The 16,474-nt window shown below is 41.5% G+C and overlaps 1 protein-coding gene and 1 pseudogene across 1 annotated transcript in view; one reads left to right on the top strand and one right to left on the bottom strand.

The window, feature by feature from the left end:
• CTNNA1 (catenin alpha 1) overlaps positions 1-16,474 on the bottom strand; it is a 180,284-nt gene that overhangs the window by 16,230 nt on the left and 147,580 nt on the right. Inside the window, exon 11 of the mRNA XM_060143688.1 lies at positions 3,199-3,355. Within this exon, the coding sequence (XP_059999671.1) occupies positions 3,199-3,355 (157 nt within the window). The remainder of the gene's footprint in view (positions 1-3,198; positions 3,356-16,474) is intronic.
• On the top strand, positions 13,087-14,689 carry LOC132518271 (importin subunit alpha-1-like; annotated as a pseudogene).

The following is a 16,474-nucleotide window of genomic DNA, read 5'->3' as shown; positions in this document are numbered from 1 at the left end:
CTAGAACCACTCTAACCAACCACTTGCAACTTAAAAAAAAAGGTGTGTGTGTGTGGGGAGGATCAGAACTTCCACATGAAAGCAGAGTAAACGAATGAGAAAGTAAATTTCATTTCCATGGAAAATGTTTATCAAATACAATTCAAATGAAATTCAAACAGTCTTTATCGCTTTGATAAATTTCAAACCACTGTCCTTAAGGGATCGGTCCATATAAATATATTCACAGTTTGCTGAACGCTCTGTAGCATCCTAAACCACCTCCAATATTTACAAGGCAACCTTCTGAATAGAACAGCTTGGGGAACAGGGGTCCCCCTCCCTCTCCCCCGGAGGTGGCTTGCATGTCCCTCTCTATTTTCAAGTGCCACTGGCATATTTGATACTCAGTGACTCAAGTTCCCCCTGCCCTGCAGCCTCATGAAACACTGGCATCAGGGTCTTAATGGCTTTATCAGGTTATACACAAGATGACCATTAATTTTTGAGCCACAAATTTAGGATATAACTTGTAATAAGCACGAGGGAACTTCTGGAACCAATGGGACAGAATATCCAGGAACAATGGAGATAGAGCAGCAGAGGGTCCTTTCAGTCCTATCCCCTAAGTAACTTCCCTTTGGATGGAGTCTCATGAGTGGGCAGGGCTACAGCAAACACACAGGCCCCAGGGATTTCAAGGGGGATTGATGGTGAAAAATCATTACTAGAACTATTCCTCAAAACCTATCACACTGCCATAGCGCCACAATATCCCAGGACACAGTAAAACACCACCACTCCAAGGAGTCAAGCAGCAGTCTTACTTTTCATTACATAAAATTTTATGAAGTCCACCAACGTTAAGCCAGACCCTGTGCTGGGCACTTGTCCTGCAGCCCCTTACTCAGAAACATGCCCACCTTGCTGACAGACTACTGAGCCTCTGGGTAATAGGAGTGGGCAGATCTCAGCTTCTGGTATAAAGACTGCACACGGTGCTTGCAGATGACGCCTGCTCTCCAATCCACGGGGCACCTCTAGAGAGGCTGTGAGTTGTACAAGGGCCAAGGACTGGGGACCAGTGGGGGCCTGCCCGGTTGAAAATGGGATTCCTCTCAATGAGAGCCAGTGTATCAGGTGAGATGGAGAGACATCTCTAGTCTGCCACATAAAAAGTGCTAAAGCTGCCATGGGTGAGGTAAGTGCATAAGGGTATAAAGAAGTCTGAATGCTAAAAATTAACTGGTCAATCCAGTAGAACTCTGCACGGGTATCTGCTTGTCTCTTCCCTTCATCCCATGCCCCTAAAAAGCACACCATAAAAATCAAAGGAATTGTGAATAACAGTCTTGTCCTGTTAATTATTTAATTACTTGACACTGCTAAGCAAGTCTGTGACAAAACATTAGAGAAACACACTAAGGTGGATCTTTAAAATTCAGATGCTCTGAAAGCACCACCACTTTCTGAGAGGACTGTTCTGTGTTTTTATTTGCTAAATAGAAACTGTCTAAACTCCTTTCCATCAAGTCAACTCTTCTACTTTCCCACATTTGCATAAAAATTGAACATACTCACCAGACAAAAGTGTATCTGTTAAAGAATCTGATTTCTCTTTACTGTTCTTCTGTTTTATGTCATATACCCTAAAGATACTGCCTGGATCCCACTAAATGCTACTGCAAAATCCCTTTTGTTCTCTGATTTGAAGAATGTTGCATGAGGGACATTTGATTCTATTACATTTTATTTTGCTATAAGAAGGACTGAAAACCCCTTGAGACCAAGCCTTACTTGGTAAGTGAGTTTAGGAATGTAATATCTATCTCCGGAGGGGGGCTTTGTATTTAGATATCAGAATTTGTTGTTTGCTTAGAAGTGTGCTGTGAAAGTGGAGTGTTTTTCTCTAAATCTATGAAAAAGAATAATTCAGTACTTCACTGGGGAAAACAACAGAAGGCCAAGATTTCCCAAAAAAGCAATTCCTGCATTTTTGGCACCTGCAAAGATGTGCTTACAAATGGGTTTTTTGTTTTAAAGTACCAGCACCTGCAATTTGGCAGTCCTGCAGCAGCACGATTTACCCCCTTGTTTTGCAGTTTATGGATTGCCTGCTCCCCACTATCTCAAGTAGAGCCAAAGCTCCAACCCCAAGGAGAGCGAGCAGACACAGGGGAACGTTGTTATGCAGAACACACTGTCACCTTATATAGGTCACTGCTGGAGGACTGTGCTGTGCATGTACTTAAGCCCCGCTTCTGTTTCAAGCCCCATGGCCACTCACATCTCCCACATTCCAAACTGTAGTTCCCTGGGGTGACAGGTAGTTTCAGCCCTACAAGTACCAGCTGTTGACTCTGCCCACAGCCACTGGCCTCAGGAAACCTGGCACCTCCAGAGAGCAAGCAGTGCAGTCGAGGGCAGCAGAGGCCTGTTAAATGGAGAATGCATTTATACTTGCTCAACTCTAAGAAGATGGATTGAAACTTATCTCTGCGATAAACAGGGAATTGCAGTTGACAGACATTTTCTATATGAATGCAATTTACTATGTCATTACCAGTTTATGTTTATATAATGAAATCAACTGTTTTTGTGAGGTCAATTACCCAGATTTATTTTTTGTAAGTTCATAATTAAAAGGTACTTAAATATTTCCTCTCTGTTTTCTATCTGTGCATCATGCAGACAGAGAATTTCGAAAAGCAGGCAGTTAAACTACGATCTTTTCTGAGGGAGAGAGAAAGAGAAGCTTTCCAAGGGGAACAATTTTTACAAAAGAAACTAAAGCTATGATGTTGGGAATCCCTCCTCCTAAGTCTCATAGGCTCATAACAAATAACCACAGCCAGGACACAGGTCAATGTTTTTTCTAAACACAGCAGCAGCAAGAGGGGTGGATGGCTATGGTGTTGTACAGGTCACAGCTGCAAGATCTTACTCTATATAAACAGAGAAAAACCTCTGCCAGGCAGATTACTAATTCACACTTCTAAGATCGAGACCAGCCTCATAACAAGGGAAACAACTCCAACTCCAAGTCCCGCTTTTTTTGTTGTTGTTGCTGTTTTTAATTAAAATGAAAATCAGCACAATATTATTGCTAGAATAATTTACCTGCCCATACTTGGGGGCATTTTGATTGCCCATTATTGTAACTTAGGTGAAAGTAATTATGCACAGCCTCACATATTTCTCTGGGGAATCAGCTCATACCTGAGACAGCCAAGAAGTCATCAATGGAAGTAATGTCATCGACAGCATCTGTGAGAACTCGGACTTGTTTTTCCCACTGTTCTTTAAAAAGATCCATGTTCTCTTGGGCCAGTTTACTCTGTGGTTTTGCTGCTAAAGCCAATGCAGCATTGATAACCTGCAAAGACATTAAAGTTCATTGTTTACTCTTTCAGAGTCATGAAAATAAAACAAGTGAGACAATTTGGTCAGCACAGTGTCTATGCTTTGTCTCCTGTGCATTTCATGAGGACGCATGATACCACATGCTCCACTGTTAACAGTTACAAAAATGAAGTAGAGAAGTATTAAACAACAGGCTTTATATGTAAATGGAGAAGTAATACATCTGAAATACAGTAACACATTGGAACTATGGATGATAACAAACAAAAATATCTCTAATCTCTCCACCCTGTGATAACAACTCTTCACAATTTTTGACATTATATTCCAGGCTTTTTTTTCCCTCACATACAAACGTTATGTGTGCCAAATCAAAAAATACATAATTAGAATTATATGCTACGTAAAACTATTCCTGTTTCTTCTTTTAAATACTTCTCCATATCATTAAATGTATGTTAAAAAACATTAACTGTTTATTATTCCATCTTATAGATGCACATCACTATTCTGATTATACGATACCGAGGTTTGTTCCCAGTCACCCACCATTCATAATCTTGTGATGAACATTTGGCATTTTAGGTTCTTGGTACATTCTCAAAGTACAGAAAAAAAAATATTTTTTTCTGAGATAACTGTAGTTGACATATAATAACTTCACAGAAAGTATAACATTTATTAAGTTTGAAAAGTAATTTCTTCTAGAATAATAAAAAGTAACTTCTTTAGGGAAAAAAAAAACAGCTTTACTGAAATGTAATTTTATATACCAAACAAGTCACCCATTTAAATTGGAAGATTCAAAGATGTTTGGTATATTCAGTTTTGTAACCATCACCACAATCATTTTAGAACATGTCCATCACTCCAGAAAGAAACCCCATACCCACTTGCAGTCACTCCCTATCTCCCTGAACCCTGTCTCCTGGCAACCACTAACTTCTGTCTTTATGGCTCTACCTATTCTGGACTTTTCCTTAAAATGGAATCATATTAATATGTGCATTTTTGGAACTAGCTCCTTTCACTTAACATGTTTCCAAGGTTCATACATGCTATAGAATGTATCAGTATTTCATCCTTTTTATTGACAAATAATATGTCATTATATGAATTTATCACATTTTCTTTATTCATTCATCAGCTGACAAACATCTGAATTCTTTCTACTTTTTGGTCATTATGAATAATGCTACTATGAACATTCACATATGTGTTTTGTTTGTTATCATTATTCTTGAATATATAACTAGGAATGGAACTGCTGGATCATATGGTTAACTTTATGGTTAACTTTCTGAGGAACTGCCTTACTGTCTTCCAAAGCAGTTGAACCATTTTTCATTCCTACCAGCATGTATGAGGGTTCCAATTTCCCCATATCTTCAACACCTGTTTTTCCTTTTTAAAAAAATTTTAGCCATCCTGGGTGATTCAACATTGTGGACTACTCTTCATTAATTAACTCATTAATTCACTAATGTATCAATGAATCAGTGTGGAGCTAGACTTTGTAAGAAAATGTGGGTGAAGAAAATGTTTCTTAAGAGAGCCAAGTAAACACGGGTCAGGGAATTAATTATATGTCTTAAATATTAAGATAATTTTCCCTTACAAAGAGAAAATTGCTCTTTGTTCTGTAATACCTTATATATAATGGAGGAAAAGGACCTCGTCTAAGGTGAATTTTCTCATTCTGATTACAAAACTGTTTACAAAGGACGTGATAAATACTAATTTCTGATGAATTAGGAATAGAAAGATACTTAACATACTACTTCAAATAATTATCCAACATGATACTTAGTGGTGAAACTCTAGAATCATTACCTTAAAAATCAAGATGTTATTGATCAGAACACCTACTGTCACCATTAGTTAAATAATAATGGTCTTTCTAGCTAATGAAATAAAGTGGGAAATGGAAATAATAATAAAAAGCTGTTAGAAAGGAGACAAAATTACTTTTCAATGTAGATCATCTTTCTTTATCTAGGAAACTGAAGTGAGTTAACTGAAAAAACTCTTAGAATTAATAGGACTTCATTAAGTTAGCTAGAGACAATATAAATATGAGTAACGTTTCTATATACCAGAAAACAGGACATAAAATGAGGGGAATATTAGCTCTTCATGAACGCAATTAATAGAAAATATGTGGGATTAAATCTGTAAAGAAACCCAGAGGACTGAAGTAACAAAAATGACTAAATTTTTCTGAGGTACATTAAAGAAATGTGAATAAACAGAAACACAGTCCTTGTTTAGGAGTAGGAAGACTGACCTATTTATTCACAAATTAATCTGGAACAGTAAATAGCTGAGAATTAGCAAAAAGATATTAGGGATAGAGAGCAAGAGTAATGAAGAGGGACTTCCCTGGTGGTCCAGTGGCTAAGACTCCGTGCTCCCAAAGCAGGCAGCCTAGGTTCGATCCCTGGTCAGAGAACTAGATCCCACATGCCGCAACTAAGAGCCCGCATGCTGCAACTCAAGATCTCACATGCCGCAACCAAAAGAGATCCTGCACGCGGCAATGAAGATCCAGTGTGCCGCAACAAAGACCCAGTGCAGCCAAATAAATAAATATTTTTAAAAAAAAGAGTAATGAAAGGAGTTAAAATGTAATACAAAACTAAAGTAACTGAAAAGAATAGTCTAAAAACAGACCCTATCACAGAGCAGAATTCAGTGTATGATAAAAGTGACATCACAAATCAGTGAGGAATGGCATATTTCTACATTTGATACGGGCTATTTGGAGAAAAATAAAGTTATAGCTTCACTTCACACTTATATTTATGTTCTAAATAAGATTGTTTCCAGATAGATAATGAGTTAAATTAAAAAAAGCCTAAAAGAACGTGTTTATTTATGCATTTACTGAACATTCCTCATGTCTTAGAAAATTCTCTATTTACATCTGTATTTAAATATACATGACAGATGAAGTATATATAGTGTTAGGTAAATCAGTAAGGAGAACACTAAAATACCGGTAGAAAATGGGGTAAGACATCAACAGCCTACCTAAGGTGACCTACAAATCGCTAGGAAACAACTAGAGGGAAAAGTTTACTCTCACTTATAAATTAATGAGTCACTATTCTTGCTCATTAAATTTGCAGAGAGCCCCAAACTACGCACTACCACCATATATACCATGGCAACTTTTTAAATGCTACTGTTGGCTAAGACCTCCAGTACAACACTGAACAGGACATTCTTGTCTGGTTTCTGATCCTAGTGGGAAGTATTCAGCCTTTTATCATTAAGTACGATGTTATCAGGCTGAGGAAATTTTCTTCTATTCCTAGTTTACAAAGTGTTTTTATCAGGTCTGGATGTTAGATTCTGTCAAATACTTTTTCTGTTTCATTTCCACCATTCTGGCTACTTCTTCTGTGTCTCTTTTGCTGTCTTGTCTTCCTCCACTAATGCTGAAGTTCTTCAAGGCTTGATCCTATGCTACCTTCTCTCCTCATTCTACACTTTTCCCACCTGTGAGCAATTTCATCATATGATTTTACATACCACCCATCTGCCAACTACTCCCACATCTCCAACCCAGACCATTCGTTTTAGCCCCTAAGTCATTTCCTAGCTACATACCCAACAGCTCTACTCAGATGCCTCAGACATTTCAAAATAAACATGTCTAAAATAAAATTCATGATTTCCTGCTCTGAACCATGTTGAATGGAACTCCTTTAAAATCTTGATCACTCAACTTCAAGTGGACTCATAGTGTTGGGGACAGCAAGAGAACTAGATTTCCTTAGTCCAATCAGTCTCTTCCTCTCCTCAAGTCTGAACCCTAAAAGAGTAATTGTTCCATACCTTCTCCTCAAACCTGTAACACTTCTGCCAGCATCATCACTCTCAGCTTATAGTTCTGCTTCCTATTTAAATGAGAAGATGAATGCAATCAAAAGAGAATGTCTATAGAATCTTTATCACCGCACCTATCCATTTACCTGCATCCATGCCACATGCTCTATCTTACCTCTTTTTACTTATGAATGTTCCTATCTATGCTCCTACCAACCTTGCCACTTGTCCACTGGATCTCATTTCTTCTCCTCTACTCCAGGACAATGTCCTAGCAATTCTCTCTGCTCTATTCTTTATTACCAGTTTTTCCCTTCTACTGGATTATTTCCATCAGCTAAACATAGAAAAATGCTCCCGACTAAAACTCAAAGGCAAAAAACATTCTCAACCCCATATCTACCTCATGCTATCACCTCATGTCTCCATAATCCTTACATTTAATTAGAAAGAGCTGTCAACTTGCTATACTCAATTTATCTCTTCTCTCTTGAATCCACTCCAGTCAAGCTTATCTCTCCTAAATTTCTACCTAAACTTCTTTGCCCAAGATCACTTGTGATCTCTATATGTTGCTCAATCCAAGGATCAGTTCTCAGGTCACATTCTACAACCATTTTACATGAATAATCACTCTTCCTAGAAATACTTATCCCACTTGTCTTCCAAGACAGAGCCAGCTTCTGATGCTCTTCTGGTCAATAACACTTCCTCAATCTCCTTTGCTGGATACTGCTCATCTCCCCAAACTCTAAATGTTAGGGAACCCCAGTTTTATTTCCCAGACCTTTTTACTCTGGGTTTACACATTCCATTGGTGAACTTATTAAGTCTCATGACTTTAAGCACCATGTATGTGGTAATGGATCTCACATTTATATATTTCATCCAGACCTCTTTCCTGAACTTGACTTTGCTTCTTGCATGTCTAACAAGCACCACAAAATTAACATAAATGACAGCTCCATCCTTCTAGCTACTTAGGATCAAACCCTGGAATTCTGGGCTTCCCTGGTGGCGCAGTGGTTGAGAGTCCGCCTGCCGATGCAGGGGACACGGGTTTGTGCCCTGGTCCGGGAAGATCCCACATGCCGCGCAGCGGCTGGGCCCGTGAGCCACGGCCGCTGAGCCTGCGTGTCCGGAGCCTGTGCTCCGCAATGGAAGAGGCTACAACAGTGAAAGGCCCGTGTACCGCAAAAAAAAAAACTGGAATTTTTCCTGACTCTTCTCTTTCCCCTCCACTTCACAACTAATCCTTCAGTAAATTCTGTCTTCAAAATATATCCAGACCCTATAACCAGTGCTCACCACTTCCACTGTACTCTTGCCTCTGTTTTGGTCTCCTATGCTGCCGTAACATAATCACAAAACTAGCTGTGCTTAAAACACATATGTGTTATCTTACAGTTCTGAAAGTCAGAAGAAGTCTAAAATGGGTCTTACAGAGCTAAAATCAAAGTGTCAGCATAACTGTTCATTCCAGAGTCTCTAGGGGAGAATCCAGTCCTTGTCTTTTCCAACCTCTAGCGGCTGCCCACATGCCTTGGCTTGTGGCCACATCACTCCAACTCCTGCTTCCACGATCATATCTCCTTCTCTGATACCAACACCACTGCTTCCCTCATATAAGGACCCTTGTGATTATACTGGGGATGCACCCGGATAATCTAGGATAATTTAACCATTTAAAGATCGTTAGTTTATTTACCTCTGACAAGTCCCTTCTGCTATATAAGGTAACATATTCACAGGTTCCAGGAATTAGAAAATTGGGGGTGGGGGCAGCACATTATTCTGCTAACCACAGCTTCCTAAGGGGTCCCCCTGCTTCTATCCTTCCTCAGAGAAGTCAGAGAGACCCTGCTAAAACCAAAGTTAGGTCATGTCAATCCTCTACTCAAAACCCATCAATGGCTTCCCATGTGACTCAGAGTAAAAAGCCAAATGCTTTACCATGGCCCTAAAAGGCTCTATACCATTCACACTCCTGTTAGATACTTGACCCTCCTTCCTCAAAGCCTCTATATTTGCTGTTCCCTCTTCCTGGAGTGCTCTCCCCTCAGACACCCTCTCTGGCTTGTTCTGTCATCTCCTTTCTGGTCTTTGCTTCTACATCACTTTCTCAGTGAGGTCTTTCTTGACCATCCCAACCATGCTATTTAACACACACACCAACATTACGTGTTACATTAGAAGAGAAGGTCTCGAATCAATGATTTAAAAGCTTCTAACTTCAGGGGCTTCCCTGGTGGTGCAGTGGTTGGGAATCTGCCTGCCAATGCAGGGGACATGGGTTCGAGCCCTGGTCTGGGAAGATCCCACATGCCACGGAGCAACAGCCCGTGAGCCACAACTACTGAGCCTGCGCGTCTGGAGCCTGTGCTCTGCAACAAGAGAGGCCGCGATAGTGAGAGGCCCACGCACCGCGATGAAGAGTGGCCCCCACTTGCCGCAACTGGAGAAAGCCCTCACACAGAAACGAAGACCCAACACAGCCAAAAATAAATAAATAAATAAATAAATTTAAAAGCTTCTAACTTCAGAAACTAGAAAAAGAAGGGCAAATTAAACCCAAAGCAAGGAGAAGGAAAAAAATAACAGAGTAGCTATTAATAAAATACAAATTACCAAAGCTCACTCAAGAATAAACAGCTAAATGTTTAAATAAATGATCTGAATATCATTATACCTAATAAAGAAACTAAATTAATTTTTGGAAATCTTCACAAAAAGAAAACTCCAGGGACTTCCCTGGTGGCACAGTGGTTAAGAATCCACCTGCCAATGCAGGGGACACGGGTTCGAGCCCTGGTCTGGGAAGATCCCACATGCCGCGGAGCAACTAGGCCTGTGCACCACAACTACTGAGCCTGTGCTCTAGAGCCCGCAAGCCACAACTACTGAGCCCGTGTGCCACAACTACTGAAGCCCACGCGCCTAGAGCCCATGCTCCACAACAAGAGAAGATACGGCAGTGAGATGCCCACGCACTGCAACAAAGTAGCCCCCACTCACCACAACTAGAGAAAGCCCACACGCAGCAACGAAGATCCAATGCAGCCAAAAATAAACAAATAAATTTATTTTTAAAAAAGAAAAAAAGAAAACTCCAGGCCAGATGGCTTCATTGATAAACTCCCCCCAAACATTTAAAGAAGAATACCAGTTATATAGACTTCTCAAAAAAATGGAAGAGAGGGAAACACTTTCCAACTTTTATGATATGGAAATCAGACTTTACAAGAAAACAAAACAACAAACCAATACCAATATGCAAGGCTTACAAGGAAACAAGAGTACCTCTGGAGGCCTGTTACCTGCAGGCCTCCATGGGAGGGGGGAAGGGAGGAAAGAGGTACAGAAAATGCTGAGAGAAACTTTTAGTCAGAAGCATCTCCTTTTAGCTCTTCTGTGCAACTGCTGTGTAAGAAGATTAGAGAATATCAGAAGTGGAAAAGTGAGGTGATTCAAAGGTAGATGGTCCTATGATTGTGAAATAATACATGAATGAGAACTTGAGGCCACAGGCTTCCCTGGCCCGTATGCCTTGGATGCTCATTTAAGAGCTATATATTTTCCCACTACCTATATAGACCAGGCCTGTCTGGGTTTATGCTTATTTGATGCTTGTCAAGCCTGTTAGCCACAAAAATGATCAGCATTCCCACAGAACAATGGGAGAAGCAGCAATATGGAAGATAAATCTAAGGAGGCAGAAGAAAGAACCAACAATTTTATAAGTTCTTTCTCAATTTAATTAGTGAGAAATACCCCCCAAAAAAGACAAAGAGGGCTTCCCTGGCGGCGCAGTGGTTGAGAGTCCGCCTGCTGATGCAGGGGACACAGGTTCGTGCCCCGGTCCGGGAAGACCCCACATGCCACGGAGCAGCTGGGCCCGTGAGCCATGGCCGCCGAGCCTGCGTGTCCAGAGCCTGTGGTCTGCAACGGGAGAGGCCACAACAGTGAGAGGCCCACGTACCACCCCCCCAAAAAAGACAAAGAAATGTAGATAAGCAGCAGCTTCAAATACTTCATTCACCCTTGCTTCAATTTCCAAGAAAGGCCATGTGAATTATCAACTGTCAGAAACATGCTGTTGGCAGGGTTTTTCTATTTTCTTTTGACCAGCATCAGATGAATTGAAAAACTAAAGTGTTTTAAGCAGCTACCATGCACTAAGACGTGAGCACATCCATGAGCAAGATGATTGGGGGTGGGGGGGGCATGGGGGTAGAGAATCAGGTTCTTTCCCAAAACAGTTAGATTTTTTTCCTGATAAAAGCATGTGAGTCTGGGCTCTCTGCTCAGATGGAGAGAGGTCCCCTTTTCTGATGAACAGTGCGATACTGCAGACACAAAACAGAAGGCAATGCAGGGAAAGAGCTGACCTACTTTCTTTCCTACTCATAAATCACCAAAAAATGTGGGTGCTTTTTTCTCCCCCAAGCAACAAAATAAATCCACTCTCAGGTTACTTTGCCTGAACTCAACTTTAACACCGCAAATATCAGAGTTAAGTCGCTTAACTACTAAAAAGTTAGTACTTTAGAAGAGAATTTCCCATTTCCAAAAATTAATTTGCTATTGGGTGAGCTGAAAGATGGAGAAGAAAACTCCTCTACAGGTTCCATCTGTCACCTCTCCTCTCCAGAAAGGAACAATAAGGTCTAGGAACCAACTCCAGACTGTAGGTGGAGCCACAGAAAAGCAGCCCCCGGCAGAGGGGCCAGGGCTGCCTGAATGCAGCAGTGTGGGTGTGAGACCTGAAAAACAAACCGGAAAAACCCAATACTGTGGATGGATGCTGACAGTAGCCTCAAATAAAGAAACATACACTTTAATATAATAACTTTTTGTCTACATGCTACAGCATATTTAGCCTAGTCAAGTTGATTAACGTGCCTAGGGTTTGTTTATCAAACAGGCCAGTGACCCTGGAAGGAAACACCTCAGGACTAGGACCCCCCGATGCCTGACATCACTGCCCACATCAGGCTGAAGAATAAGGAGAGGGCTCCACTCCTCCTGAGAGGGACAGCCACCAGCTACCTTCAAGAAGAGGTCCTTTGAGCATGAAACACATGGCCAGGGTAGGTAAGATGCAGCTCCCAGAAATCTGGTTTACGCTCCTCAAAGAATTTCAGAACTTTAAATTAGTTACCAATCCTTTAAAATTGAGACTTGTCAAAAAAATCTGAATTGCTGACTTCTCTTTAAAAATAATGAAAGAACCTAGCAATAATGGGTTGGAGTCACAGTTACCTCATTTAGAAATGGCACATGCTACATAGTTTGTCATTACCATGCCTGCAAATGTCTACTGTATTTGCCATCACTGAACCTGCCCAGCCCTGTTTGTGAGCAAGGGTAGGAAGGGGCCTAGGAGAGAATCTGCAGGAATAATCACACCTAGAGAAACACCTTTTTATCTAGGACATATACCCAGTTCCAAGCGTGGTCTGGACACTGTCTTGAGGTCTGTTCTAGCAGGAGAAATGAACCTACAAAGGAGAGGGAAAAAAGGTGCTTTCTGAGGGCAACCTAAAACCTGGGCAACATGTCCCAGCCAAACATGACTTATGCACACCATCACTCTCATTAGGATCTACTAGACTCTCCATGTGATTTTTTTTTCTAGGCTTTAAGATCATTTATATAAATACTCTTAGTAGGTGTGATCAGCGTATGTTACCATCTGTTTCAGCCAATATGTGAAAGCATTGTCGCTTTTCAAGCATTTCAAAATCAAATGGAGAACCAAAGGCATTAAAAATAAAGTGCTGGCACACCACCCTCGGGCTGACCGTAGTGGACATTGTGAGGGCAGCCGATGCGCAGCCTGTGCGCCCCGCACCACCTCCTGTGGAAGCTTGAGTCAACTGTGTAGCTTTCTTCCTTTGTCTCATAACCATGTCCACCAATGAGGATGCTAAGTTCACCAGCTGCCCGCCTTAACGGATTCAAGAACAAGGGGAAAGACAGTACAGAAATGAGGCAGCGCTGAACAGAAGTTAATGTGGAGCTCAGGAAAGCTAAGGAGGATGACCAGACGCTGAAAAGGAGAAATGTCAGCTCCTTTCCAGATGCTGCTGCTTCTCCACTGCAGGAAAACCGCAAAAACCGGGGCACCGTAAATTGGTCTGTTGATGATATTGTCAAAGGCATAAATAGCAACAACTTGGAAAGCCAGCTCCAAGCTACTCAAGCTGCTAGGAAACTGCTTTCTAGGGTAAAATAGCCCCCCACAGACAGCATAATCCGGGCTGGTTTGATTCCAAAATTTGTGTCCTTCTTGAGCAGAACGGACTGTAGTCCCCTTCAGTTTGAATCTGCTTGGGCCCTCACTAACAATGCTTCCGGGACATCAGAACAGACCAAGGCTGTGGTAGATGGAGGTGCTATCCCAGCATTCATTTCTCTGTTGGCATCTCCCCACGCTCACATCAGTGAACAAGCTGCATGGGCTCTAGGAAACACTGCAGGTGATAGCTCGGTTTTCCGAGACTTGGTTATCAAGTATGGTCCAGTTGACCTGCTGTTGGCACTTTTGGCGGTTCCTAATGTGTCATCTTTAGCACGTGGTTACTTACATAATCTTACCTGGACACTTTCAAATCTTTGTCGCAACAAGAATCGTGCACCCCCCCCTTAGACTCTGTTGAGCAAATTCTTCCTACTTTAGTTCATCTCCTGCATCACGATGACCCAGAAGTTTTAGCTGATACCTGCTGGGCTATTTCCTACCTTACCAATGGTCCACATGAACGGATTGAAATGGTTGTGAAAACTGGGGTTGTACCCCAACTTGTGAAGCTTTTAGGAGCTACTGAATTGCCAGTTGTGACTCTCGCGCAAAGAGCCATAGGGAATATTGTCATTGGAACAGATGAACAGACTCAGGTTGTAATAGATGCAGGAGCACTTGCCATCTTTCCCAGCCTGCTAACAAACTCCAAAACTAACATTCAGAAGGAAGCTACATGGACAATGTCAAACATCACAGCTGGCCGCCAGGACCAGATACAACAAGCTGTAAATCATGGATTAGTCCCGTTCCTTGTTGGCGTTCTCTCTAAGGCCGACTTTAGGACACAAAAGGAAGCTGTATTGGCTGTAACCAACTATACACATGGCGGAACAGTTGAGCAGATGGTATACCTTGTTCACTGTGGCATAACAGAGCCGTTGATGAACCTCCTAACTGCGAAAGACACCAAAATTCCTCTGGTTATTCTGGATGCCATCTCAAATATCTTTCACGCTGCTGAGAAACTAGGGGAAACTGAGAAACTTAGTATGATGACTGGAGAATGTGGAGGTTTGGACAAAACTGAAGCTCTACAAAACCATGAAAATGAGTCTGTGTACAAAGCTTCATTAAACTTGATTGAGATTGAGATCCTCCTCTTTCTCTGTGGAGGAAGAGGAAGATCAAAATGTTGTGCCAGAAACTACCTCTGAAGGGTTTACGTTCCAAGCTCAGGATGGCACTGCGGGGACCTTCAACTTTTAGATTGTACACCTGAGGCATTAAGTTGTTTGTTGTGTACTATGTTTGGTAGAAGTTTGTCTTACTGTTTCTCTACTAAGAACTCTTTTTACATGTGGTTTGTTATTGTAGCACTTTTTACAAAGAAACTATTCTTGAACAGTTCCAAACTGTACATACTATATGAAGCTTCTCCTCTCAGTGGGTTTCTTATTTCTATGTGGAATTTCATATCATGCAGTGTCCTGTAAATAAAGATTAAATTCCACCCTTTTCTTAAAAAATAAAAAAATAAATAAAATGCTGATAGGGTAAAATGGCAAGCTTGAGAAAAGAATGCCAAATCTTTAAAATCTACTCTCAATTTATTTCATACAACTTGGTCATCCATGAACTTTCTGCAGGCGATTAAATTCATTGTGCTTATTATCTGTACAGCTATTGACCAGTAGCAGACTTCATGACTGGATTAAAGCTGGGGAAATGTTGATTAGATAATGTGGATCCACACCTGGCTCATCACACTCATACTCAGATGAAGCAGCTCTCACTGGCATACTAACCCACATGGTTGAGAATGAGAATAAATGCCCTAGCTAACCTGTGTACCAGTTAGGATCCCCGGTTAATAACCAGGCTTTACTTATTTTGGTCACCTACCTTGAGTGTCAGGAATTATACATATGAAAGAACCAAAGTATTAGTCACGGTATATTTTAAAGTTGGTTGCAGACATAACATAGAAATTTCATTCCTGTTACCTCTATTCTATTACTCCAGTTCCCTTGCTTTATTCCCCTTTATTTGTGGTCAATGCAATCTGAGAGGACATTTAGAAAGAGTTTAATGTAAATCTTCAGAGTATGCCCATGACCATTCTCTACCTGGGAAATTGAAGAGGCAACCTCTTCCACCAAAACAGCACTGACACTGCTTAGAAATCCCTGTGAGGGGCAAGGAGTGTCAGGCACACAAAAAGGATCAGTTCCCCTCACAGGAGGCAGGCAACTCACCTAACATTAAACAAAGCAACCATTCTTCTGTGTGCTTCAGAGTCTTTCTAGAGCCCCAGATGCTTAACCTAGCCTGATCACCAGTCTTCCAATATGCCATTATAAATGGAGAAAAGTTCTTAAGCTTTTACTTCAGTAGCTGGCTGAATTACATTATTAATATCTGTATCATAAGGCTACTTCAAGACATAGCTAAGTAAGGCTTCTAGCTCTTGAATCTCATTCCCTCTAACAAGATCCAAATACTGGTCATCACAATGGAGTGTGGGTGGGTAACAGTTATTCTTTCAGGCTTGTGGGTAACCATCCCGATTCCAGGACTACCACATGTTGCAGATGGCCCTCCCTTAGGGAGGGTGTAGAATGGCCACTGCCTACTCTCCATTTGCCAGCAATGGAGGACACTATACATTTTTTTTTTGGCTTCATTGGGTCTTCACTGCTGCATGGGCTTTTCTCTAGTTGTGGTGAGCGGGGGCTACTCTTCCTTGCAGTGCACGGGCTTCTCATTGTCGTGGCTTCTCTTGTTGTGGAGCACTGGCTCTAGGCGCACGGGCTTCAGTAGTTGTGGCATGCAGACTCAGCAGTTGTGGCTCGCGGGCTCTAGAGCACAGGCTCAGCAGCTCCGCGGCATGTGGGATCTTCCTGGACCAGGGATCGAACCCATGTCCCCTGCACTGGCAGGCAGATTCTTAACCACTGTGCCACCAGGGAAGTCCCGACATTATACATTTTTAATGAAGGGCAAGGAGACAGTAACACATGATGCCTTAAGGAAATATCGCTTAAAGTCAAA

Source organism: Lagenorhynchus albirostris, chromosome 3, assembly GCF_949774975.1.
Source record: "Lagenorhynchus albirostris chromosome 3, mLagAlb1.1, whole genome shotgun sequence".
NCBI lineage: Eukaryota > Metazoa > Chordata > Mammalia > Artiodactyla > Delphinidae > Lagenorhynchus > Lagenorhynchus albirostris.
Note: the sequence above shows the minus strand (reverse complement) of the source record. Positions and strands in the feature narration are given on the sequence as shown.